The following is a 26835-nucleotide window of genomic DNA, read 5'->3' on the forward strand; positions in this document are numbered from 1 at the left end:
AGGAGGCTTTACCCATTTCTTGTTCCCCCCTTGCAAGTTACTTGGCAATCCCACCAGTGTTGGTGGCATGTGAAAAACACACCCAGTACACACTGCAAAGTGGTTGGCGTTAGGAAAGACATCCAGCTGTAGAAACCATGCCAAAAGTGATATGAAGCACAATGCAACCCTATGGTTCACTAGATACTAACAAACCATTCAGCCTATGCCAGCATGAAAACAGACATTAAATGATGATGATACATATATATATATAATCACAACCCCTTTCTCATAATGTTATATATATATATATATATATTATTATTATTATTATTATTATTATTATTATAGGTACAGGTATAACTAAAAGGTTGAGAACTTTGCTACCCAACCACAAGGTTTTGAATTCAGTTCCACTGCATGGTACCTTGGGCAAGTGTCTTCTATTACAGTCAAAGCTTTGTGAGTGGATTTGGTAGATGGAAATTAAAAGGAGCTCATCATATATGCATGTGTGTGTGTGTCTCTTTGTCTTAATATTGCAGGATAGTTGTAAATGAGTATCACTGTCATAGAAGCAAAGTCTTTCATTTCCATTATTCTGTAAAAATATCTAGCCGCAGGAAATATTACCTTACTTGGAAAGAAGTAAGGGTTGGTGACAGGAGAGGCATTCAGCCATATAAAATCTGCCTCAATAAACTCCATCTGACCCATGAAGGCATAGAGATATGAACATTAAAACAATGATGGTTATATTGTATAAGAGAATTGCATTTTGGCAATTGTATATGAATAAATAGATATATATTTTTGTGTTTCTTTTTTCATACTACATTAGTCTTTTGAAATGCTTATCTCTAGGTGTCTAGCTAAATGTATTATCATTTGTAGTAGCAGTGCATTAGCCTTTTGCTGCTAGTCTATTCACCTGCTGCCCAATCAGCTATAGACTATCAACTGTAACTAAATGTTATGTACATAGTGTATTTGGTTAGTGGTCATGATCATGTTTCAACTGAGTGAGTTCACAGTTCAAATCGGGGCATGTGGTGGGTCATGCAAGGAAGGGTAGTTTGCAAGCATATTTATGACAGTATTGGGGAGTGTACAAGTGACTTAAGGTTACATCCTGGACCACTAATTGTTGGTATGAACTATAGAAATTTGTTAAAACTTGTATATCAAATATTAGTGTGCACGAAAGCGGTGAGCTGGTAGAAGTGTAAGCACAATTGGCATTTGTCCTTTACATTCTGAGTTCAAATGCCGTTAAAATCAGCTTTACCTCTCATCATTTTGAGGTCGATAAAATAAGTACCAATCAAGTACTGGGGTCAATGTAATCACTTTAGCCTCTCCCCTGAAGTAACTAGTCTTATGCCAAAATTTGAAACCAATATAAGAATGCATTCAGTTATGTAAAAGTCAACTAGTTGTTCATCAGGTAAGGTGCAAAATATAAATAAATACAAATGTGTATGTAAAATACATGTGGAGTGGAATATGATATGGCTTCCAGTGATTTGGCATGGTAGTCATAAAACTGGTATACTGGGTGGTTGTTCCATCAAATCAAAGTAATCAATTATGTTAGCCTGTGAACATGTTGACATCATTCTAGGACTCAAACCGATGCATAAAATTTAGATAATGTAAGCTTATCCCAGTATTTTAATATTTACTGTAATTGTGATAAATTTGTATTTTGTGTATAAGTCAACTGTTGTAACATAATGGTTGTCTCCAGCAGTCTTTTTCCTTTTTTTGTTAAAAGGTTACCTTGAACAGGAACTGGGTTTTTTTATGTATACAGATTGTTTTCAAGTGGGAGCATAGTGTTAGTTAGGGATGGTTTAGGAGGTTATGGTGTTGAATATGATGCAATGTTGCACTTAACTCTTGAGCTGTTATGCATATATACATGTGTATGTGTGAATTATTTGACATGTTTCTCAATTCTCCAAGCTAGTTGAGGTTGAATGGTCTGACAGGATTGGATAAGTCGTGTTCAAGGTTTCTATGGCTGGATGCCCTTTGTAATACCAACCACTTTACAGAGTGGACTGGGTGCTTTATGCTTAATATATCTGCATATATATATATATATATACATATTTTCATTTGTGCATGTGTGTGTGTGCACATGCACACATTTAAACATTCCATCAACATCACCCTCATCATTTTAATGTCTGTTTTTCTATGCTTGCATGGGTCAGACAAAATTCACTAAGGCAGATTTTCTATGGCTAGACACCCTTCCTTCTGCCAAACCTCACCCGTTTCCAAGTAATATTTCCCATGGTTGCACATGTTTGAACTAAAGATCAAAAATGACAGCAACACTAGTTTTACAATTATCATATGATGCAAAGACAAAGGAGTACAAACACTCAGACATACACACACACACATATATATATATATATATACATACATACAACAGGCTTTTTAATTTCTCTCTACTTGATACAATCACAAGGCTTTGTTTGGCTATAGTAGAAGACACTTGCCCAAAATACCGTGACATGAAATACTATGCCATTTTCTCCAGCATTGCATGTCACATCATCTTGGTCCTTTTTCATATACTCCCTAAGACTAAACAACCAGAGGTCACCCTTCACCACCTCAACCCACACCTTCCTGTTTCTATTCACTGTAAGTGATAGACACTTCTTTATACACCGATCCTCACTCATATGCATCACATAACAAAACCAATGCAGCTGTCTCTCTTGCACATTACATCTCATTCCTCTTATACCCCATTCACCTCAACACACCTGTATTTTGTCATCCATGCACACTGACAGTGCACATCCAGCAGAGAATGCTTCCTTCATTTCTGTTCGCAAAGTTTTTGCGAGTCCTTTGCATTAAAGGCCCATATCTCACTACCATGTAGCATTGTAGTTTGTATACAAGATCTCAGCCATTCTGCCTTTCAAACTGAGATAAAAATCATTTGCTACCAACAGAGGTAATAGCTCCCTCAACCTTCTGCACCCTGTTCTTATTCTACCTACGATACTTTGAGAACATCTACCACTGCTAATTAGGCCACCTACATAACAGAAGCTATCTACTACCTCTAAGGAACCTAAGGGCATTTGAAAGCATCTATCTCTTACGTGATCTTTGTGTTTATTTCTTGTACACAACAGCCACATAGAAATTCTGCTTTCTCTGTTAACCTGCCTCTGATTCCAGTTTTATATTCTAGCAGCTACAACCCATGGAGCAGCCCTCTTAATCCAAAACCACCTTGTGGCTTTCTCAATAACTTGACTTGCAGACTGAATGGTCCTTTTCTTTTCCACCACTGCAAAGCCTAATCAGTTGAGGACTTTGCAAAGTGAACATCTGTAAAGCTTCTTCAGTCCACCTCTATAGGTTCATATTGTGTTTTTAAACTTCTGCTCCTGGTAATTTGCATATTTCGTTTCATTGATTTCATAAATATGCTCTTTGCAGTGCACTGTAAATTAATAACATGATCAGTGGTTTTGTTGCTTCAGAGATGTCTGACAAGAAATTGTTAATTACATATATGCTATTTACTCAAATCAACATGCATATACATAGGTACAGCTGTGGCTGTGTGGTTAAGAGGCTGGTTACTTAACCATGTGCTCTTAGGTTCAATCCCACTGTGACACTTTGGGTCAGTGTCTTCTACAATAGATCTGGGCCAACCAAAGCCTTATGAATGGATTTGGTAGGAAGAAATTGGAAGCTCATCATATATACATGCATAATGTATGTAAGATGGATGAAAAGCAGAGAGAAGTCAAAAGGTAGATAGAAGACAGTACAATGGGTTACATGAAATATAGGGTTGGCAGAACACACACACACACATATATATATGTGCATATGTGTATATATATATATATTCACACACACAACAAATACCTATATACACAGATATAACTTCATACATAAGTTAATAACACTCAGATAAGTATGTGTGCACACACACACCATTATATATACATACATGTATTGCACCCTGACAGACCCACATTCACAACCTATATACACCTAAATATATATATATATATATATATATATATATACACACACACACACACACCATACATACATATATACACACCATTATTTATACATGTATATGCATATATATATGTTTGTTTATAGATGCATATGTATGTGTATATATAAAAAAAACTACATTAACACACATTATATAGATAGATCTGACAAATACATATAGATAATATAAATATATATTAATATACTATATACATTCATATATGCATACACACATATAAATGCATGTATATAATATGTGCATGCAGTTATTTATGCATATAGCTCCATACACACATCCCTTTACATACAGAAATGATAGGGAGGCTTTAGTTACAATAAAAGATATCTATATATCCTTACATTCTTTAATAGCCAATTACAGTAATGGTGAATCTATATAAAGTATATCTATTTAATTCCGTCCAAAAAAAACTTATTACATAAGACCACAACGCAATGGTGACAGAACATAATTATGTGTGTACATTGAAAATGTCTCTATGTCATTGAAATAAAGTGACATTAAGAATTTCTTTTCCTTTTACCTAAGAGAAATACACTCTTGGAAATATTTTCTTTCAAGTCTTCAAGATCAATCTTGAGTATAAACAGTACTCATCTTAAAACCAGTCAGAATCGATAACTGCTTTCCTTTAAAAGCATAACTACAATATCCTAAAATGTATCCTGAACAGCTTTTAGTTGTGCACCTTAATATGAAGTAAAAAATATATTTTTATATATAATCTATTTACTAATTGCTGTGTTTTTGCAATTTCGGCAGTAGTTATTTATTCATTCATCTTCGATAGAACTGGTTAGTATCAATATTTTATAAAATAACAATAATGAACTTATTGTATGCAATGTTCAAGTGCACTACAACTCATCAGAAAAACTAGCCAAAACTGCAGGAACGGTACAGAGAGTATGCACAGAAAGCCAACAGTGAATATAAGTTGTTAAAAAAAGGAGGCAGGGTATCAGTTGTACTGTTGGCAAATTTCAGCAGGCATGGAAGTTTTGAAAGATGTAGTATCCTGACAGCTACCAAATGATGCGGGTAGTTTTCCGTGCTTCAGTAATTTTGAGTGTGAAAAATTGTTTCGCAAAGTTATGGGTGCTGTGTTGTTTTTTGATTCTGAAAACATATCCACAGGTGTTTACAAAAAGATGTCCAAGGTGGTTGTTGTTGTTAGAAAGATGGTGAATAATCTTGTGAGTGTCTGCCAAGTCAGTTGCCAGACATCTAAACTTTAATGTGTCCATGCCCAGGGATGCAATACGTTCAAAGTACTGTAGATGCCAGACGGCTGGTATTCATTTGGTTGCACGTTTCTGAACAATTTCCAGGAGATTGATATATTGTGCAAGATAGGGGTTCCAGACTGGTGATGCGAACTTTAAATAGATAGCTGGAGAGCAGCTGACAAAGGCTTTTCTGAGTGACACTAAAACACCCTCAGTCTTCTTGACCATTTTAGAGATGTGGTTTGTCCAATGCAAATTGTTGTCAACAATAATGCCCAGGTCATGTTCACTAGCAGACATCCTAGGACTGGTGTTGTAGAGGGAGTATGTAAAAGTCCGGTTTTTCCTCCCAAAATGCATGGTGGCGCACTTGTCCACAGCCAGCTTCAGTTGCCAGTCAGTAATTTCTGCATTGTGTTGAAGTCTGATTGCAAGAAAGACCTATAGAGCTTAGGATCTGTTCTTTTTATTTCAAAGTTTGATGTGAGCTGTGTATTTCAACACTAACTTCTTTCACATCCCTGCTAGCACAGTCTAAAAAAACTTCCCAAAGTACTTTTTCATAACTTTCATTATAAATTTACGGAGTTATTGCAATTATCACAATAAATCATGATTTTAGTTCTATACAGCATTTTGATAAAAATAAAGAACCAAGACTGTCAACAACAGTATGTAAAAGTTTTGTATTTTTTCCTAGACATCTAAACTGCCTCTTTTGCAACCTTTCTCCTATTATCAAGTAATGTAAATCAATTACTAAAAGTATATGATTACAAAAACACAGCTTTTTGTACAGCAGATTGACTGTGAGATAAGGTGGTGAGCATAGTGATTGCAATGTATTGTACTATTACGCCTAACACAGATGAATAAATAGTGCTTATAATAGGGAAGAGACTGATGTAACTGTAGATGCTCCAACAATTCGAGTTTTTCTAAACCTTGCATGAGCAAAGTGGATAAATACCTGCAAAATTTTATATCAACTTTTCTAAATAAGTAGAAGTTGAATATATTTTGAAAACTTGAGCTATCATAATGAATTGTTGGTGGGATTGTTCTACAACTAGACATTCTTTCTTCCTATTGCCAGCCTCTAAATAATAAAGTAGAACAGATATCTCTATTCAGCAGGGTAGCTGCTTCCATTTATTGCCTCCGCCTTAGCAAAGGTATTGTTTTCAGTCGTGTTTGTTTGTTTGTCCATTGACAAGGTATCTCAAGAACTGCTGGATGGATTTGGATGAAACTTTCAGAGATGTTTGGCCTTGTGACTGGCACAAACAGATTAGATTTTGGGATCAATCCGGTAATAGACAAGGATTCTAGATTATTTTTCCTGTTTTTTTTTTTTAATTTTTGAGAGCGGTCAGGTTCATTTTTAGTATTCTCGTTTGTGAGAGCAGTCGAGTTTATTTCAGATATTCTCATTTTAAAAATCATCTCTGGCTAATCGTTGAGAGGACGTTGGTGTTGTCTTGGTGAAGGTTTGCGCTCTGAGTGCTCGTTTCATTTGCTTTTATTTTTTTTGTTAATAACTTAATTACAATATTGTTAAATTTCATAATGCATTATCTTATAACCTCATAACACTTTCTTTTATTATCAATATAGTCTTTCATTAAAATTTAAATACAAAACATGTAAGGTAATTAAACTATGCAATATTTCAGATTAAAATTCAAGAATTTGACCTAACATTTAAATACACTGAGAGTCAATCTATCGTAAAAATAAAATCTCGCAAAATGATGTTTAGGTTATGACACCAACTACCAAAATATGATAGATTAGCACAACGACTGCTACACTTAACTGCAACTTGAGTTTTGTAATATTAGTCGAAACTAATTTAGCATCAAATGATATCAGATTTTTTTCTTAACAATTATAAGAATTTAAGGAATAAGCATTTCTCGTGTACACATTAATTTATACAATTTTTCTTTCACAGATATCTATGAAATGCAGCCTCCCTATCACTTAATTACAATTTCAAAACTTTTACCTTGTGTGTATTTATCAAAGTTACTTTTAAGAACATTTAAAAAACAGTACATACTAAATTTAAACAAGAATGTAATATTATTACATGCAGAAATTGAAGACAATGACAAAAAGTGGCAAAGTTGCCATGACATACTGAAAACCATGGGACCAATGGCAGACAGACGCTTGGAAGCCATGATCAGGGCGGTGGGATTGGCGGCTCCACCACCTCATGGACAGATGAATATGTTCACAATGGACATGGTCACATGGTAATGGTCAGGTAAGCATGGTCAGGAATTGGAACTGGCAAGGGAGACCATGGGAACATGGTTAATACCAAAGGCGAAACAGGCCTGGCTATCGGATCATGCTCGGTCTCAAACCGGATCAGGCTTTTCTGCGGCATTTGGCTAGTCTGCTAGTTTACCACAAATGAAATGTATTAAATGCACATGCAAAAACTATTTTAAAAACAACCTTAAAACAGTCACTAGAATTACAATATGTTTATAACATCAAATTGTAAGAAGAGGCGGGCACAAATGAGGAAATAATGTACTAGTTTACTAATAAAAATTTATTAAAAACAAATAAAAAGGAAATCAAGACATTTTTACTTTTAAAAATGTCATTATTAGATATTGCTTTAATCTTATATTCTTTCAACTAATTCATTATGCTAAAGATGCAATTAAAATCAATGTAATTGAACTCATTATGATTGAAAATTTTCAAAAATGGTTTAATGTGAAAACTAACAATATTTTTATCTTAGATATTATTTTTATCTTACATATTTATGAAAGGGTGGTTTGAACTTAAAATCATAATTTCATCATCATTAAAAACTTATAAATATGTATATTATATAAAAATAAAAAGAAATAAACATAAAACAAATGATAAAGTTCATTTTAACTGCAATAACAGTCTGTTACTAATATATCATAGTTCAAGAGAGTACAATCTAAAATTATTTTTCTTTTAAAAAGTTTAATACTATATTAATAAGTAAACAACTATCTTGTAAAAAGGTAGTCAAACCTAAGAAGCATAGTACAACAATGAAACAAGAAATTAGAGATGGCTTTCTTTCAAGAAAATCATTCTAAAATTTTTACACCTGAAAATAAAAAATATTTCATTAAAATAGTCCTACAAGAACATAATTTGGGCTAGTGACTAAATCTGTCTACAGTATTTATTAAATTGAAATGAATTTGTGAAATTATTACACAAATGAAAACAATATCTACAAATTATTAAAAGCTGAAGTACAACTTTATTTTTTCATTAGTGAAACTATATTAAAATTAACCCACAGAATATCAAGTTAGCTGGTTACCATTCTGCACCATTTAGTTTACAAATAGATAGAAGTTGTATCTCACACTTAATGTTTTCTTTTTTGCTTTGTTTTGGGTTGTCTTTACCTTCCCTCTGGAGTTGGCAGGTAAAATGAAAAAGCAGAAACTTCAGATTTATGTGCCCTAATTACCTTGCTAAATGCCATCCAGACTACACAACAGACCCTGCTTCACAACACTATCTAACAGAAATAGTCTGTGAGAGAATAAAGATTATACTATAATTAAATCAGAGGTGAAAAGCAGCACCCATGACCCTTTTCAGGGCAGATGAGATTTGTAAGAGGAGGTTAGTCTCAGACCAGAGAGCTGGCCTATAATTAACCAATAGTTACTGTAATTATCCACTTCTAATAAATGAATAGATCTTTGACAGGTATACAATATAAATTCCATAGAACTTTCAATAAATGGAGAGTAATCATTAATAGCTTGTAAATAATTATTTGCTATTTTTGTACAATTTCTGACCCAAGCTAATGAAAACTTGTCTTCATAGAAAACTTGTCTGATATAAAATCAAACAATTGGGGAAAATAATGTAATATTCTATTAAGATCCAAAATTATATATAGGAGTGTAAAGGTAGGGTTTAATATCTAAAATTTTACCATTAAACATTATTGTAAATAACCATAATGCTTCCTTTCATAAAATACTAAAATTCTTTCAATGCACAGAGTTAAACAGCCAGCTGCTATAGTTATTTTCTTAAAAACTCCACACCAAATTAGTATTACTATAATTGGTTTTTATAATTATATCATTAAGTTGTCAATTTTCCACAAGGACTTTTACTTAAAGATTACAAGTTAAATTCCATTATTTGTTTCCAGTTTAAGCTGTTTCACATAAATATGAGAAATCTTTCTGGCTAATCATTTTCTTAGCAAAAGAGCAATTTTGTCTTCCATTTTACATTGATAGTTTCATGTAAAAAGTTCCCTGTAAGTATGTTATATTCTAAATTATTCTTAAAGTAGATTTTTAAAAACTGATTTTTGAAACCAACAGTTCAGCTATGAAGTTGCAGGGGCAGACTGAAAAGCAAGTCAGGTAGTTTGTCTGTGCAAGTAGAAACGTTTAACTTCTATACTTAAATAAATAACATAGGATATATATTTTTTTTCCTCAATAAATAGTAAATAAACAGATTTATTACAAAAATTTTATTTCAAGGACACATTTAAAATTTTTTTTTTTTGATTAAATCTTAAAAGACGGATTTTTTTATTTCCATTTTTCTTTTCAAAACTTACATATTTATTTGGGTATCAATGGTTTCAAAATTATAATCTACAAAATCCTCTGAGACTAAAAAGTGGATAATATCAGTTATATTTTTCAGTAAATATTGTACAAAATTTAGATCTTCACAGATAATCATTCACATATATTTATATGTATATGTATTTGCATGTGCATTTGTAGATAACTATAAAAATTAAATCCAAAGTAGTTTCATGTAGACATCCACACAGACTCTAGCAATATTAAATGGATGTGAAGCAGAGATATAGAAAGACCTGGTAGATAGGTGCTGGTCATGTGATGTATGACAAGCTAGATGCATTGTTGGCAACACAGCCAAACTTTTGGTTGATCAGTTATGATATCCATTAGAGCCAGAAAGGAAGACATTGGATCTAATCTTCAATTTAGGTTTACAAAATTTCTCCACCAAACATATATATATAATCATTTTGAAAACATCTATGACCTAGTTTACTGAATACAAAACAACCAAGCAAGAGGCTGGTGCTTTATATGTTACTGGTGCTGTGTTGTTTCCATGGTCAATGCACTTCAACTCACAATGTCAGAGCACACCTAGCTCTAAAGAGGTCCTGAAGAGTTGTGTACTTCATCACTACAAGAAGCAGCTCCACTGAAAAATTAACAAATGATTCATTGACTTGCAGTTTTGAATTTAATTCTTCCACAGGAAAAGTTACCTGCAATAAACTGGCATCCTATTTAGTGGGAGGTTTGAACAGATGAGAAATAAGTACCAGACTGGTAACCCACGAAGAAACACATTCATTTCAACATGTTTTTTTCAATGCTCATATGGTTAAACCAGACATATCTATTTAACATTTGTCACTATAACATTTAGAGTACTTGAACATGCACAAACGAGGCAGAATATGGGGGTTGTGGCTCTGCAAACATCATATCCTTTATCACATCAATTTAATCTTACCCACTCTCTTTCTCTCACACATACCTTCCCAATAATTATATGCACAGAAATAAATTTGACATGAGCACTATAAGCACCAGCAATAAGAAAACTAGGTGTGGACCAAATTCACAAATTTTCAAAACAATGTGAATTGTTCTTTAGTTATAATGGAAATTCCTATTTAAATGCTATCATTCTCTGTAAATCATGCATCAAGCTTATATTATGAAGGTAATATTCATAAATATCAGAGAATTTTGAAGAACACACATTTATGTAAAAATATTTCATTATCTTTATTATATATTTCTAAATTTATATAGACTCTGTATACAAATGCATGAGTTCCATATAATTAAACATGCTTGGTTCATATGTAGTGTGTATGTATTTTACAAAACAACACACTTCTCGAATTTGGAAAGATGATTTAACTTACATCTAAAACAGAATTTGAAGACTGTATACATGTTCTTCAACATTACAATAATCATAACCTCATAAAGTCAGATATATCATGAAACAAATATACCAACATCACTTAGAAACTCTTAAAAATATTGCTGAATAACACTGTAATTCACTGCTTGATTGAGTCAATTACATTGGTAAATGTTATTTAAAATGTAAATGAACTGTATACTTGAGCTTCACACATCCAGCAATATTTATATAATTGACTAATAAAGCCTACAGCACTAATGGGATACACCAAATTCTTATCAAGGGATGAGTTTTAATGCTTGGTTCACACATGAAAGAATCACACCCACCAATAGGGGAGAATTTTTTTGTTAGTGAATAAACTACTAAAATTAAAATGGACTGCAATAATAAATCATTCTCAGTTTTATGAATAAATTATAGATATAGTTACATTAGTTGCATATCAGAAAAACTATACACCACTACATTGAGAGAAAGAGTGTATGTTTGTGTGTGTTTGTAGATGTGTGTGTGTGTGTGGCAACAAATAGGTTTGCTGAAACAGAGTACTGAAATTTCAGATCTGAAGTGCTTCCTCACATACAGTTAATATTTGCTGAAGAAAGAATTTCACATATTAGTTCTCAAGCTTTTCACTACTTTAGTTGTCATTTCTGAGAGTGAAAAACACCACTGAAGTAGACTATAAATTTACCTACCTCCATGGAATTTGCCAACTCAATGAAAACTGCAGCTACATTAGACAGGTGTCCATGCCCTTATATTGATGCCTAATCATTCCCTTGGAGAGTGGAAGAATATATGCGGATTTCTTCAAACATAATAGAAATAAGATAGAAAACACTAAACACTACATAAGATAACACAAAAACTACATACTGGTCCCTTATTCTCTAAACATCTCTTAAATCAATTGATTTTTATCTGGCTCTATCCACAAAAGAGCAACCAGTAGAAGAACTATATTGTAATAATAAAATATATGTTATTATATCAAACTGTGTAAATAAAGCTAAATATATATTTTTTTTAAATAAAAAGTACCATAATCTATCTGATCTTATTCTATAAAAAAAATTTCTACATAATTCAGAGAGTATTAAATTATAACAGTTCTTAAGAAGTTACATTTCAAACTGACACAAAACAGATTTATTTTCTTGAATATTTTAAGGTTTTGAATATTTATAGCAATTCTTTTTTTCAGATGCAATAAAAAAAAAAAATGAACCTACGGTGTCAAAATTGCAATAAGCTTTAAACTAACCCTTCTATGCAGGTCATGGACATTGGTGTTGCTGTTTTCGTTGAGCAAGTAGCCGTTATTGAAATGTTTTCAAACTAAAACAAAAATCTCAGGAGTCAATTAATATTTGATATAAAGAAAGAACTTATTTACATAACCACAATCCAAAATCTTTAATAATTTTGGGTCATTTTTTTTTCTATTACTTTTCTTTACTTCATTTAAAAGATTAAAGTATTATTAAATAGAATGTAATTAATATTACATTAAAACATTACGTTAAAAAAAAACCTTCAAAACAGTTTTACAAGTAAAACATAAATATTATTCAGTAAGACATTCCTAGAAAACATACCTCGGCATCTCGGCGGTCTTCATAGTCAACAAAAGCATAAGCTGAAATATAGTACAAAACAAAAAGTAAATTTGTTTCTTAAAAACATCAGAGAGCATAACTGTCCATTGACCAATATTTATAATTAGAATGACACAATTACGAATATCTCAAAAGTATATTTTGTTGAGGTTTTTTTTATACACAATATAAAAGAGTATACATAAAATACTACTATTCTTTACACTTATGTGTGTTTGCATTTGAATCCACTTCCATTATATCTAGCTGTTTTTGATAAATTTGACAGAAGAGTGACACTTTTGGAATATATATATACACCTGATTCCAAATTTCTTCATTACCCAAAACATAATTTTGCTATAATGATAATATTTTAAGTGCAACTGACTTCTTCAGCTGATTGACTGAATATCTATTTTCCAGGTGGTCACAAAATTTATTATTCTCTTCAGTTGCAGTACAGGCAAAGTTAGCTTTATTCCAGGGCTCAACCAAATAACATGGTCTAAATATTGTAACCTCACTTTCCTTGTTTTGGCTTCACAAATATTCATATCTGAAAATGTAGCACATTTCTGGCAAACACTATTTACTATTGCAATGGAAACATATTTGGTGATTCTGCAACATGTTAAATCAGTAATTGGATACAAATTGTTACTCTTCTCTTTATATGTATCATGCCTGCAAATGCCAGCAATTATGGATTTCCATACCAAAGTCTGGAGATTCGTGATTTTTCTCAGGTTAGATACAGCAGTGGTTTCCTACTACCCTCTGCTGGCTTATTAACAGTTTACTCTACTAGTCCCCCGCTCTCGAGATTAGCTATGGGGCACAGGGCCTATTTAACATTTCAGCAGAGAGACTGGTTCATATAAGGGCATGTCCACTCACTAGTGAGCCTGTATAACACATCTAGGGACCAGTACTCTTCTGAGTCCTGTATATCTTAACAAGACCATTCATCTGCTATTTAATTTACAGTTGGGGCCCTTGACAGGCACTGCCACTCAAGCCAGGGCAGTTTTGAGTATAGTGGTGACCATACACTCCTGAACAGAAGTCTCACCACCAGATGCAGCTTAATGCTTCATCCAGGACATAGAGGTCAGTATAGAAAACATGAAAATGATAACTCAAATCTCATATATGCCTAGACAAAATTTTATAGGCAAAATGCAGCAAATATAATAAAGAACATTAGGAACCTGCACAGAATTACCAGTTACTGAAGCACAAATGAACCCCTTTGGAAACATCAATGTTTCATGACCTCAGTATTCAAATGTACATAACACTAGAAATATATCAGTAAATGAGGAAAAACATAAGTCCTTTATACAATAAGACCCCTCCTTAACATTGAACAAAGGACATTTAAGCTATATTACCAAGCAGGAGAAAAACTGATCATTAACAAAGAGATGGAAGGATATAAAGGTCAGACATATTCCCAGAAATATGTATCAGGCAAACCCAAAAAATAGAGTGTGATGGTGTGAAAGATTTGTGAAATGAGCAGTGGAACTGTTATGATTTTAATTTTCATATGAGAATAAAAGACAGTGATGTCAGTTAGCATGGCTTGGGGTGTGATGTAGTCTGGAAATTATCACTGTCATAGCATAAATAAAGCCATGTGTTATTTTTTAAGCAGTATTTCAGTTCAGTTAGTTCCACAATAAACTTAGAGCTGTGACAATATACAGAATTTTTACAATAGTTAAAAATCAAACATGTAAAAGACAATGTATAAAATTTTAAAAAAAAAGCAAAATTAAAAACGTTTATGTTGCAAGATTCCTGATGTGAAACCATGTGTTAAAATAGATATTGCTGTATCTCAGGATGGTCATTTTTTTTTTCCCAAATAAACACGCGCACTATATATATGTTCTTCACTCGTTTATTACTGTTCTTATTTTAACTCGTGTCCATTGTCCAGAAATCTTTCGTCACACATCTGTGACCTCTTCAGTGACACTTTCTGTCTTCATGTGCGTTCCTGCTCCACTTAGTCACTTCTAAGCAGAGTAGGAGCACACATGAGGATGGAAACTGTCGCTGAAGAGGTCACAAATGTGTGATGAAAGATTTCTGGACAATGGACATGAGTTAAAATAAGAACAGTAATAAACAAGTGAAAAACAAATATGTAGCGCATGTGTTTATTTGGAAAAAAAAAAAATTACCATCCTGAAATACAACAAAATTAAAAAGAAAAAGTGAAATAATCCTATGACAGAAATGAAATCTCTCACAACTTCACAGAGAGACAAGCAAAATTCATTTTCAATCTATTTCTGCTCAACCACATAGAGATGAAAAGGGCAAACTGTTTGCAACTATCAATTACAAAAGCTACTTCTAGATACAGTTATCCTCATCTGTACACATCAAATGTCTGTACCAACACAATCTTCTCTCTTGCATACTACATCAGATTCCTCTTATACCCAATTTCTCTCTCAGCACATTGTACTAATGTCTTTCATGCACACTTAGATTTTATATTTAAAGCAGCATGCTTGCTTCATTTATTTCTAGTTTTCTCAAGTTCTCCAGGCCCATGTCCAACTATCTAGACTTTTAAATTCTAAGTTTAGCTTCCATATCTGGAATTTCCTCAATAGATTCAGCTATGACAACTATACCATCAGCATGTAGGACTTCCCATAGACAACTAGTTTTAAAATCCTGTTTATAGCCTGAAGGACTATAATGAATAAGAGATGCAAATGATCTTATGGTTTCTAATACTAACTTCAGAAAACCTGCCAGCTACCTATTCACCTACCAATCTGGTGGACACACTTGTCAAATTGATTACATCCTCAACAGGAAAAGGGAAAGATGGCTACTTATAAATGCCAAAACCTTCCCAGGTGAAGAATGCACCCCACAACATAGATTAGTAGTTAGCGACTTCAGGATCAGGGCTAAATGGATGACCAGAAGACGGCCAGCATGGGGAAGAAGGGTCTGGAAGCTTAAGGATCCTGCGAATGGACAGAGATTTAGAGATGTATTACTCGAAGCTTTTGACAAAATAGAGGGGGATATAACATGATGTGGAAGACAACTGGAGGTTTCTATGGGACAACCTGTTGCAGGCTACTGACCAGATGTGTAGATGGTGCAAAGTCCCCTCTTGACCCAAGGTAACATGGTGGTGGAACAATGTAGTTGATAGGGCCATTAGGGAAAAGAAATAGGCATGGAAGGACTGGAAGAACGGCAGAAGCAGGGAATTGCATCAGATTGCCAGAAGGGAAGCTAGGAGACAGGTTTACTTAGTCAGAGGGAAAGCAGATAAGAAAAAATTTGCCAATGTTCTGCGTCATGAGGACCAAAGACTTGAAGTGTTTTGTGTTGCAAGACAATGTGTGAGAGAGAATCGTGATATCACAGAAAAGAAATGTGTCCACATGGATGATGGCTCACTTGCATTTAATGAGGCTGCAAGGAGACTTGGAGATGCCACAATGAAAGGTTGCTAAATGAAGAGAATGAATGGGAGAGAGTCTGCTGAATGTTGACCCAACAGAGGGACCAGCTATCCGAATTGACAGTACCTTGGTAGATAAAGCAATTAAGGGTATGAAGACAGGAAAAGCCCCCGGCCCATCAGAAATCACCGCAGAAATGCTTAAAATATCTGGCGGTGTTGATTATAGTCTAGTCACCCGTATAGTCAATAAGGTGATACATGGAGGAGTCATACCCAATGACTGGTGTAGCAGCACCATAATCAACTGCTACAAAGGTAAAGGTGATGCATTAGATACAAATAATTACAGAGGTATCAATTTGTTAGATCAGGTAATGAAAGTCACAGAGAGGGTCACAGCCCAATTAATTAGGGAGAGAGTCAGTCTAGACGAGATGCAGTTTGGGTTTGTGCCAGGGAAAAACACCACTAATGCTATATTTCTGGTAAGACAGCTGCAGGAGAAACCTCTGTGCCTGGCTTTCGTTGACATGGAAAAAGCCTATGACAGGGTCCCCCAATCCCTTATCTGATGGTCAATGCAGAAACTAGGGATAGATGAGTGGTTAGTGAGAGCTGTACAAGCTATGTACAGGGACACTGTCAGTAAGGTAAGGGTTGGCAATGAGTACAGTGAAGAATTCCGGGTAGGGGTCCACCAAAGATCAGTCTTCAGCCCCTTCTTATTCATCATAGTCCTCCAGAGAAATTGAAGACAGCATGCCTCTGGGAGCTTCTCTATGCTGATGACTTTGCTCTAATAGCTGAGTCACTATCAGAACTAGAGAAGTTTCAGATGTGGAAGCAAGGTCTAGAATTGAAGGGCTTTAGAGTCAATCTAGCAAAAACCAAAGTCTTAGTAAGTAGGAAGGTAGACAAACCACAAATCCCTTCAGGTCGATGGTCCTGCTTGATCTGTAGAAAAGGTGTAGATAGAAACTCCACAAAATGCACCCAGTGTAAGCTATGGACAACATAAGAGGTGCAGCAATATCAAAGGAGGGTTAATGCTCAGGAGCAGTAAACACTGAAAATGTGCAGAAAACAACTTCCGTCATATTCCAGGGGGAAAAACTACAAGTAGTTGATAGCTTCCATTACCTAGGTGACCAAGTCAGGAGCGGGGGTGGTTGCTCTGAGAGTGTAGCTGCTAGAATAAGAATAGCCTGGGCAAAGTTCTGAGAGCTCCTACTTCTGCTGGTGACAAAGGGCCTCTCGCTCAGAGTAAAAGGTAGACTGTATGATGCATGTGTGTGAACATGCCATGCTATATGGCAGTGAAACATGGGCCATGACTGCTAAGGACATGCGTAAGCTTGCAAGGAATGAAGCTAGTATGCTCTGCTGGATGTGTAATGTCAGTGTGTATACACAACAGAGTGTAAGCGCCCTGAGAGAAAAGTTGGACATAAGAAGGATCAGATGTAGTGTGCAAGAGAGATGACTGTGCTGGTATGGTCATGTGTTGCATACGGATGAGGACAGCTGTTGAAAAAGTGTGAAACCCTAGCAGTAGAGGGAACCTGTGGAAAAGGTAGACCAAGGAAGACTTGGGATGAGGTGTTGAGGCATGACCTTCGAACATTGGGCCTCACCAAGGTGATGACAAGTGACCGAGACCTTTGGAGGTATGCTATGCTTGAGAAGACCCGGCAAGCCAAGTGAGACCATAACCGTGACCTATGCCAGTGTAGCATAACCAGCCCATTTAAGAGTATTCTTCAATCATTGAGCAATAAACTGCACTTGCGAAGACCGATTGAGGCAAGGAAAGTCGTTGTCGTGGCCAATGACAGTACCGCCTGATTGGCATGTAAAAAGCACCATTCAAGCGTGGTCATTGCCAGTGCCGCCTGACTGGCTCCAGTGCTGGTGACACATAAAAAGCACCATTCAAGCGTGGCCAGTACCAGTACCGTCTGACTGGCCTTTGTGCTGGTGGCAGTAAAAAGCACCCACTACACTCTCAGAGTGGTTGGCATTAGAAAGAGCATTCAGCTGTAGAAACTCTGCCAGATCAGATTGGAGCCTAGTGCAGCCTTCTGGCTTGCCAGCCCTCAGCCAAACCATCCAACTTATGCCAGCATGGAAAGCAGATGTTAAACGATGATAATGATGATGAGATTGAGGACTGAGCCTTGATGGACTCCAACTATCATCATCATTTAATGTCCATTTTTGCTAAATTCACTGAAATCCTTGTTGACTCACTTTACTTACTGCATCTTGGTTTATGGCTTGTTCAACTCTTACAAGCCATTTGTCAATGCTTAGTTTCCTTAGTGACCACCAAATTACCATACATGGTATCCTGTCAAAGGCCTTCTCCAAGTCAGGAGTAATGGTTTATTCTTAGCTTGGTGTTTCTCCTGCATCATCTGGACATGAAGCAAAATTGTATTGCAACTCCCTCCATACCCTTCATAACCTGATCCAGTCATTAGATTCTTCGATAGCTGCTTCTCTCTAAGGCATCTCCTTTGCCTTTGCAGCAGTTTACAATGATACTGCTATGCCAGTCATTAGGTATGACTCTTTCTTGTATAACTTGATTAACTAACTGGGTGATAATCATGTCACTCTACCTCACCAGATATTTTGAGCATCTCCACAACCATCCCGGATGGACCTGCGACTATCCTTCTAATACATCCTTGATGGTTTTATTTACCTCACTGCTGTGAACTTGAATTGCTGGTTGTTCTGCAGAGTCAGCAAGTGGTAGCCCTACTTTATCCCTATACATTCTCCACATTCAGTGGCCTCCCATAATAGCACTTCCATGTCACTCATTTTTTTCTTCTACATCCATGGCAAGTATGCCTTTATCCTTCTAAATAAACTTCCTCTCAATGACATCTTAAATCTCTATCATAAACTGTCTTGTAATCCTGACATGTGCGAACTTCCTCTTTGCCTCACCCATAGCCAAGTATACCTATCACCTAGCAACCCTTCTAGTGATTTGATAATGCTGACACCTTCCTTTCAGGCTTTCCAAGTCTGTCACATAGCCTTTACTGCCCTATCAACTGCATTATTTCACCACCATATTACTTTCAGATCCGCTGAGACTTTGCCCCAGTCACATGTCTGATTTGTAGCCCTAGGCATGCTATTTTGCAGAAGTTCCTGGTTTCCATCTATGCTACAAGGTCTTCTTTTCTATTGCCAAAATCTGTTCCCATTTACAAGACCTTTTAGTTTCCATATCTTCCTTCCCTATGTCACATTTTGTTTCTGTGTCAACCTAGCTCTGATTCTGAAGTCACTAGCCACTAATCTATGTTGTATGGTGCTTTCTTTGCCAAGAAAGGCTTTATATTTACAGTAACTCCTCTGTCCATTTTCTTGGTGAGAATGTAATTTATCTGATTTGTGTGTACGCCAGATTGATAGGTGATGGGGTGGTTAGCCAGTTTCCTAGTGGTGTGTGTTGCAAATTGTTAGATCAGTCGCATCACAGAACTTCAGGAGCTGTACACCCTCCTCATTTCTTGCACCATAGCCATAACCTCCATGTATGTCATGGAAATCATTATCATATTGGCCAACATGACTACCGAAGTTGTCAGTCACAATGAAGTAACTGTCAACCAGCATTGAATTAGTCTACAAAAGGGTTTCATAGAAGCAGCCCATCTGTTCTTCTGTGCATCTTTCCTGTGAGGCATATGCAGAGATAACCATCACTTTTGAGTTGCCTTTAATTTGTCTCTTAATTATCCTATTGCATACCCTGGCTACCTGAAATACATTTTTTTATCCTTTTCTCAGCTAACAGTATGCCTACTCTACCCCTGCTGTCGCTATTATCCACAAGAATTTATATTGCTGTTTTGTGCTTGTGAGGAGTTTGGTAAAGGATCAGTTCCACCTTACTTCTTGTACACATCACATATCCATTCATCTCTACTCTAGCATTTTCACAATTTCACCAGACCTTGTGTACATGTGTGTGTTTGTATGTGTGTAAATATATATATGACTTTACACACTCATGTGTATTTATGAGTAATTCTACTAAGGTAGAAAGGTGAGCATAATAAATTACATCTAGATCAATAGTATAATACAATTTTGCACCAAAAGATCTTTAAAGGAAATTTTCTTATTGCGATGAACAGGTAAGATACAGTCAAGAATAACAGTATGCACCACATCAAAATCAGTGCTCGACTCAACTTTTGGTCTTTTTTCATGACTTAGTCTGTACCCATGATTTTAAGAGCTTTTGTAACTGGTGGCAGGAAGGGAAGAAGTTATACTCACACCAGAAGGCTTACCTGAACGCTTGCAAGAGTGGACTCCTGTAAAGGTACCCAAAAGCCAAGTGGTGGTGTTAAACTTGGTGTTGGATTAAGTCTTTTACCACAAATTAGGACAGGCTTACTAATTTCCACAGTTTCTGTTGACCAAATTTCACTCACAAAGCATTGGTTGACCTGAGGTTATGGTAGAAAACACTTACTCAAGACAGTGGGACTGAACATGGAACCACACTGCCATGAAGAGAACTTCTGGACTACAGAGCCAAGCTTGCCTGAGACCATTCATGAGATACTTTCTTACTCTATAATTGAATTGTTAACAATAAGACAGGCATGCAACTTTAAATCATTTGCTCCAACAAAAAAAAAAATGTTCCAACTATGAATAGAAGAACAAAGCTATTGAAAAATAATGAACCTAAGTTATAAAAACCTGCAATTCTATGCTTGTAACTACCAAACTGCTCACACTGGAAACCTATATTCCAATAGTGTTGAAGTAATTCCAAATACTGATGTAAAACAAGATGTAACTTTGACACATTTTACCATGATTTAAATGCTTAGTAAAGTTGAGATCAAATAATTTTATATATTTTCATACAAGTTCATATAATCCTTTTTTGAGAAATAGAAGAAAAGAAATCATTAAATTTTAAGAGAATTACTTACCCATTTCAGCACCTGAAAAATAAATTTAGAAGTTTTAAATATTTGATAATTTTTGCTTTAATATTTTTATTTTAGTTATATTTTAAGAAAAAATTGTTAGTAATAAAAATATTGAATCACAAAAAATTAAATTACATTATTACACTATCCATGAATATATTTTATATTAAAATCATAAAATCATTAAAGCTTTTACTCCACCTGAAACAAAACAAATTCAATGTGAATAAACACTAAAATAAAGTTGCTTTAATTTCAATTCATAGAAGCCACTGAAAAGTAAATATTACACAAATGTAACAATAAACATCACTGAACGAAAGAGTGGCTCAAAATATGGATATATCTTGCCTGTCTCTCTACGACAGGTTCCTCTTCCCAGCAGCTAAGACGCTTCGCTTCACCACAGCAATATATTTAATTAATGAGCTCGACTTAATTGAACCACAAATCTTTTAAAAATTACAAAATCTTGCAATTTTACTTACACAAGCTTTTAAAATCTCATAGAAAAAAAAGAATACAAGTTATTCTTCCCAATCTGAAATAATTTTGAAATCTTAGTATCCAAAAGAACTTTTAGTCATCAGAGACTACCATTAACCATTTACTATTCAGGTTACTGCTAAATGTAATACTTATTTATTCACATTGTTTTGAAGTAATCATACTTTGAGATTTCAATGATGTGACTGTTTTATTTTTACAATGACATTGTAGAGTAGGTGTGAGGAGTCAGATCTGGCAAGTAAAAACATAAAACAGGTACAATATTTGGGCTGACAGAATCATCATCACCTGCTGATGGCTATTATCTATGACAGATCTTTTCCCTTTGAACAGCAGATCGAGAAATTAATTTTCAAACTTCGGACACTGGTAGAATGTGTCATATAAAACATCTTTTACTCTTAGTGTTTTTTTTTTTCTATAGTTTCAGCTCAGAGCTGCAGCCATGCTGATGCTGGCTATGCTGATGCTGGAGTTTATATTTTCAAAGTTATTTCGTGTTTAAGTAGTAGTATTTTGGTAATTTCAACCAATCAATGACGTGTATTCAGCTGAATAAAATTACTGCTGTTGTTTATCAGCAGTATATATTTCGTTTGTCACTGTTATTTATGACATCGTTTGTGTGTTTGTACTGGTTTTAGCTATGGGGGGTTAGTGTTGTTTTAGGGTTAGGGTTTTAGGGTTAGGGTTTTAGGGTTATGGTTTTAGAGTTAAGGTTAGGGTGAAGGTTTTAGGGTTACGGTTAGGGTTGGGGTTTTAGGGTTAGGATTGGGATTTTAGGATTAGAGTTATGGAAAAAAGTGAAAAATGAAGAAATTGGAGGAGGAGAGGGGGCAAAAAAGTCTTTACGAAAATAGTAGCTGAAAAACAGGAAAAAATAACTAAAAAACTAAGTAGAAATGCATGAACGATTGTGGTGGTGCCATGAAGTAAACATGCTTCAGATACACTCATTTATTCATACAAACGTAACAGAGATGAAATATATCATAAATAACAGTGACAAACAAAATATACACCGCCGGAAGTTGTTGTTGACAAACAACAGCAGTAATTTTATTCAGCTGAATACACATCATTAATTACCAAAATACAACTTTAACACAAAATAACTTTGAAAATACAAACTTTTCTAGTAAAAGATGTTTTATATGACACATTCTACCAGTGTCCGAAGTTTGAAAGTGTTTAGTTACAAAAAATTAATTTCTCAATCTGCCATTCAAAGGGTAAAGATCCTATAAGACTTATATATCAGAATATCAGAAAACTAAACTATTTGACAAAAGAGATGACCAAGCTTTTCTAAAAGCAAATAAACTGACATCAGCTGACATAAATCAATCAACCTTTCAAAACAAAATGCTATCACACCAAATAAACTTCAAAGGTGAGTGAGGAAAGAGAAAGTCACAATTCTCAAATTATCTCAAAATGAGGAAATACATGTTAAAAGATCATCAAAATGACATGCATCATAATGCAATTGTAGAAATGGTCTAGAAATAATACACTGACAAACTAAGACCTTGCCATAACATCTTTCAGCTGAAATTCAACAGCACAACACAGAATACACATACTTACATATCTACAAGACGATTGACTATAAATCAAATAATCAATACTATACGCATATCCCATAAGAAAGCTGAGAATATTCAGCACAATGAATTTGGCATGACAAAGGTTTCTGCTCAGTGAGTGCCATGTCTTCCGACACCTGATCAAAAGCACACCAGGCTGATCACATCACAGGAAGACCTGACATTGTTTCAGGCAGATCCAGCTGGTTTCCTTGAATGTTTCTTAACACACAGGATAATTGTTGATTATCTTTGAACCAGAGACAAAGAGACAATCCATGCAATGGAAACATTCCCTCCTCACCTGTTCCAAAGAAGGCCAATATTGTTTCATCTGCAGGGAAGGTTGATGGGCCTCAATTTTTTGGGATGCAAGCGGCATTGTATTTACTGATTACCTTCAGTAAACATTGATAGTGTAGAAGGGCTACAATGGGGAGTACTATACCAACTTGCTGAGACAGTTACAAAAGGAAATCAAAACCAACTGCCCAGGAAAACTGACAAAAGGTGTCTTGTTTCATCAGAACAATGCTCTAGCACACAAGCCCTTCGTTTCAATAGCAGTTGTGTGAGACTGACTTTGAACTGGTTGGTCACCCTCCTGATGTGGCCTCATCTGACTATCATTTGTTCCCCAACGTGAAAAAACACTTGGCTTGGAACCAACAGGATGAAAGCTTCTTCACCAATGGAATCCAAGCAAAACTGATAGAAGTATGTGGACTGCAAGAGAGACTACATTGAAAAGTAAACCTCATTTAGTCACATTCCATGAGAGTATTTTGATCAAGCTATGAACTTTTTAGCCAACCCTCATATCATTTGTAATCTAAAATATTTCAGGAACAAGAAACAAAAAAAAAGAGTATAACAAACAAAAAGAAGAAAAGTATTTTTAGCATGGATGTTGCATGTTTAAATAGTAAACTGACTAAAACTGTTAAGACAGCAATTAAAATGCTAATTAAATCTTGTGGTCCTGCACCACAGATAACAACAGCTATTGCTGAATCCAGAACCACATGTAACCATATTTCAGTGTTGTTGTTTGGGGCCAAAAGACAAACTAAGCTATCTTGTGTGTGTGAAACAAAGTTTAGCATCACTGTTATGATGATTTAAATAGCTGATGTGGTATTGATTAATTTGTGGTATTCTACTCACTTGAATAGCATTATTTTTCCCTATTATTAAGGCAACGAGCTGGCAAAATTCTTAGCACACCAGACAAAATACTTAGAGGCATTCCTTCTGGTTTTATGCTTTGAGTTCAAATTTCACCAATGTCGAATTTGCCTTCCATGCTTTCGGGGTTGATAGTACCAGTTGAGCACTGAGGATCTGTGTAATTGACTAGCCAATAAAATTTTGCATATGTAATGCTTTACCAATATTGTAGTCAGACTTGACTATGTGTATGAACTAAGTGTACAGTCTGTTAGCATCATTATGGATATATATACAAATACAAATGAAATATATCTATGTGTTTTTGTCAACAAGTATGTGTCACTGGTGTTCTTTAACTCAGTCATCTGTTAATAGCTATATTCGTTATGCAATGCTTCATGTGTGTATAAAGTTTGGCCTGTGTTTGAGATTGGATAAATGTATTCTCTGTGTGTATATTTTTGTGTTGGCAGTAGTATCTGTTTGGAGTGTACATGTCTGTGTGACACTAAGTTTATATCAAAAGTTCACTGGATGCTTTAAACTTTATAGTGACACATTTGGGGTCATTTGTCTGCCCTAATTACTATAATTCAGTAGCAGATTGACTGTTCCTGGTTTTCTCACTAATTGTATCTGTATAATGTTATCGCTGTATCCTATCTACAATATATCTCTACACCCAAGCACCAACAAGCCTTTGGTTTTATTTTATTTCGTCTTTTATTTCATTTTTTTTTTAATATTTTATTCGTTATCATTTGATTGAAACCTTTTTTTAGAGGAACATCATTTTCCTTATCTTGTACTTGCATTTTTATTTTTAACTTTGTTCTGTTCTTGATTTCTGCATTTTTAAAATTCATCTTTTATCTTTAAATCATTTGTCATTCGACAGCAGCCATGCTGGAGCACTGCATTGAAGGGTTTGGTAAAGCAAATCAACTCCAGTACTTAAATTTTTTTGTTTTTTTTTTCAAGTTTGGAACTTATTCTATCAGTTTTTTCTGCTATGTAACAGGGACATAAACAAACCAACACTGGTTATCAAGCAGCAGTGTGGGACAAATAAAAATACAAAGACACATGCGTGTGTGTGTGTGATAGGTTTCTTTCAGTTTCCATCTTCAAAATCTACTCACAAGGCTTTGGTCAGCCCAGGGCTATAGTAGCAGATACTTACCAAAGGTAACCCCCAGTGGGACTGAATCCAGGATCACATGGTTGGTAAGCAAGCTTCTCAACCATACAGCCATGCTTGTATTGCTTTAATTTTTGGATTTTTAGCTCTAATCACTCCAACTATTCTTATGCTTTATAAATTATTTATATTTGTATCTTTACTTACACATTGATTCTAGGGTGTATAAGGGCAATATATTCAACCTGGTAATTATATTTGGAAATCTTCACTTTTTCTCATGTTATAGCCTATATTCAAATATATACTTGTTTTATACACCTAAGTGTATAATATAGGAATACAGGAGTTTAATATAGTTTAAATATTGAACCATAATCCATACAGTAGCTTGCCATGCACTACAGCACATCATAAAGTGTGTGTGTGAATATGCATATAATACACATATTATTATTATTAAAAAGAAATCATTATTATTACCTCTGCCTTAGCGAAGGCAGAGGTATTGTTTTCAGTCATGTTTGTTTGTTTGTCCATGGACAGAACCACTGGATGGACTTGAATGAAACTTTCAGGGATGTTTGGCCTTGTGACTGGCATGAACTGATTAGATTTGAGGATTGATCTGGTACCTGACAAGGATTCTGGATTATTTGTTATATTTACTTTACATGAAGTATTACGATCTTACATTGACTTTCCATGTAAGTTATGGCAGTGATGCTGTTTCCAAAGTTTTATTTTTGCTTCTCTATTATTAATTTTACTCGCGTCTCTATCTTAGTAGAAACTGATGGATAAAGAAATCAAACTACATAAACAAACGGCAGCAAAACCGTTCAGAAATTAAATAACACTAACATATTCAGTGACAATAATAAATTTATCCTCAACAATTTTTAGTTTTACCAATTTTGATTACATCGCTCCTGTTCAAAACCTCTTACCTACTTGACAATTGCATTTCTAGCTCTGCCTTGAAGGAAGCTTTACTTCTTGGTTTCAAGTTTTTGTGTGCAATGATGTTGTTAAAACTCCCTTAACAGCACCGTATGCAGGTCCTTTCCATTTTCTTTCATGCACAGAT

At 34.8% G+C, this 26835-nt stretch overlaps 1 protein-coding gene across 2 annotated transcripts in view; it reads right to left on the reverse strand.

Moving 5' to 3' along the window:
* The window catches only part of LOC106882865 (serine/arginine-rich splicing factor 6), a 44438-nt gene that overhangs the window by 8119 nt on the left and 9484 nt on the right, over positions 1-26835 (reverse strand). For both annotated transcript variants that reach the window (XM_014933668.2, XM_014933669.2), the window contains exons 2-3: positions 21333-21344; positions 12894-12934 (exon numbers count right to left, since the gene is read on the reverse strand). In XM_014933668.2, coding sequence (XP_014789154.1) covers positions 12894-12934; positions 21333-21344 — 53 coding nt within the window. The remainder of the gene's footprint in view (positions 1-12893; positions 12935-21332; positions 21345-26835) is intronic.

This window comes from Octopus bimaculoides, chromosome 6 (assembly GCF_001194135.2).
Source record: "Octopus bimaculoides isolate UCB-OBI-ISO-001 chromosome 6, ASM119413v2, whole genome shotgun sequence".
Taxonomy (NCBI): domain Eukaryota; kingdom Metazoa; phylum Mollusca; class Cephalopoda; order Octopoda; family Octopodidae; genus Octopus; species Octopus bimaculoides.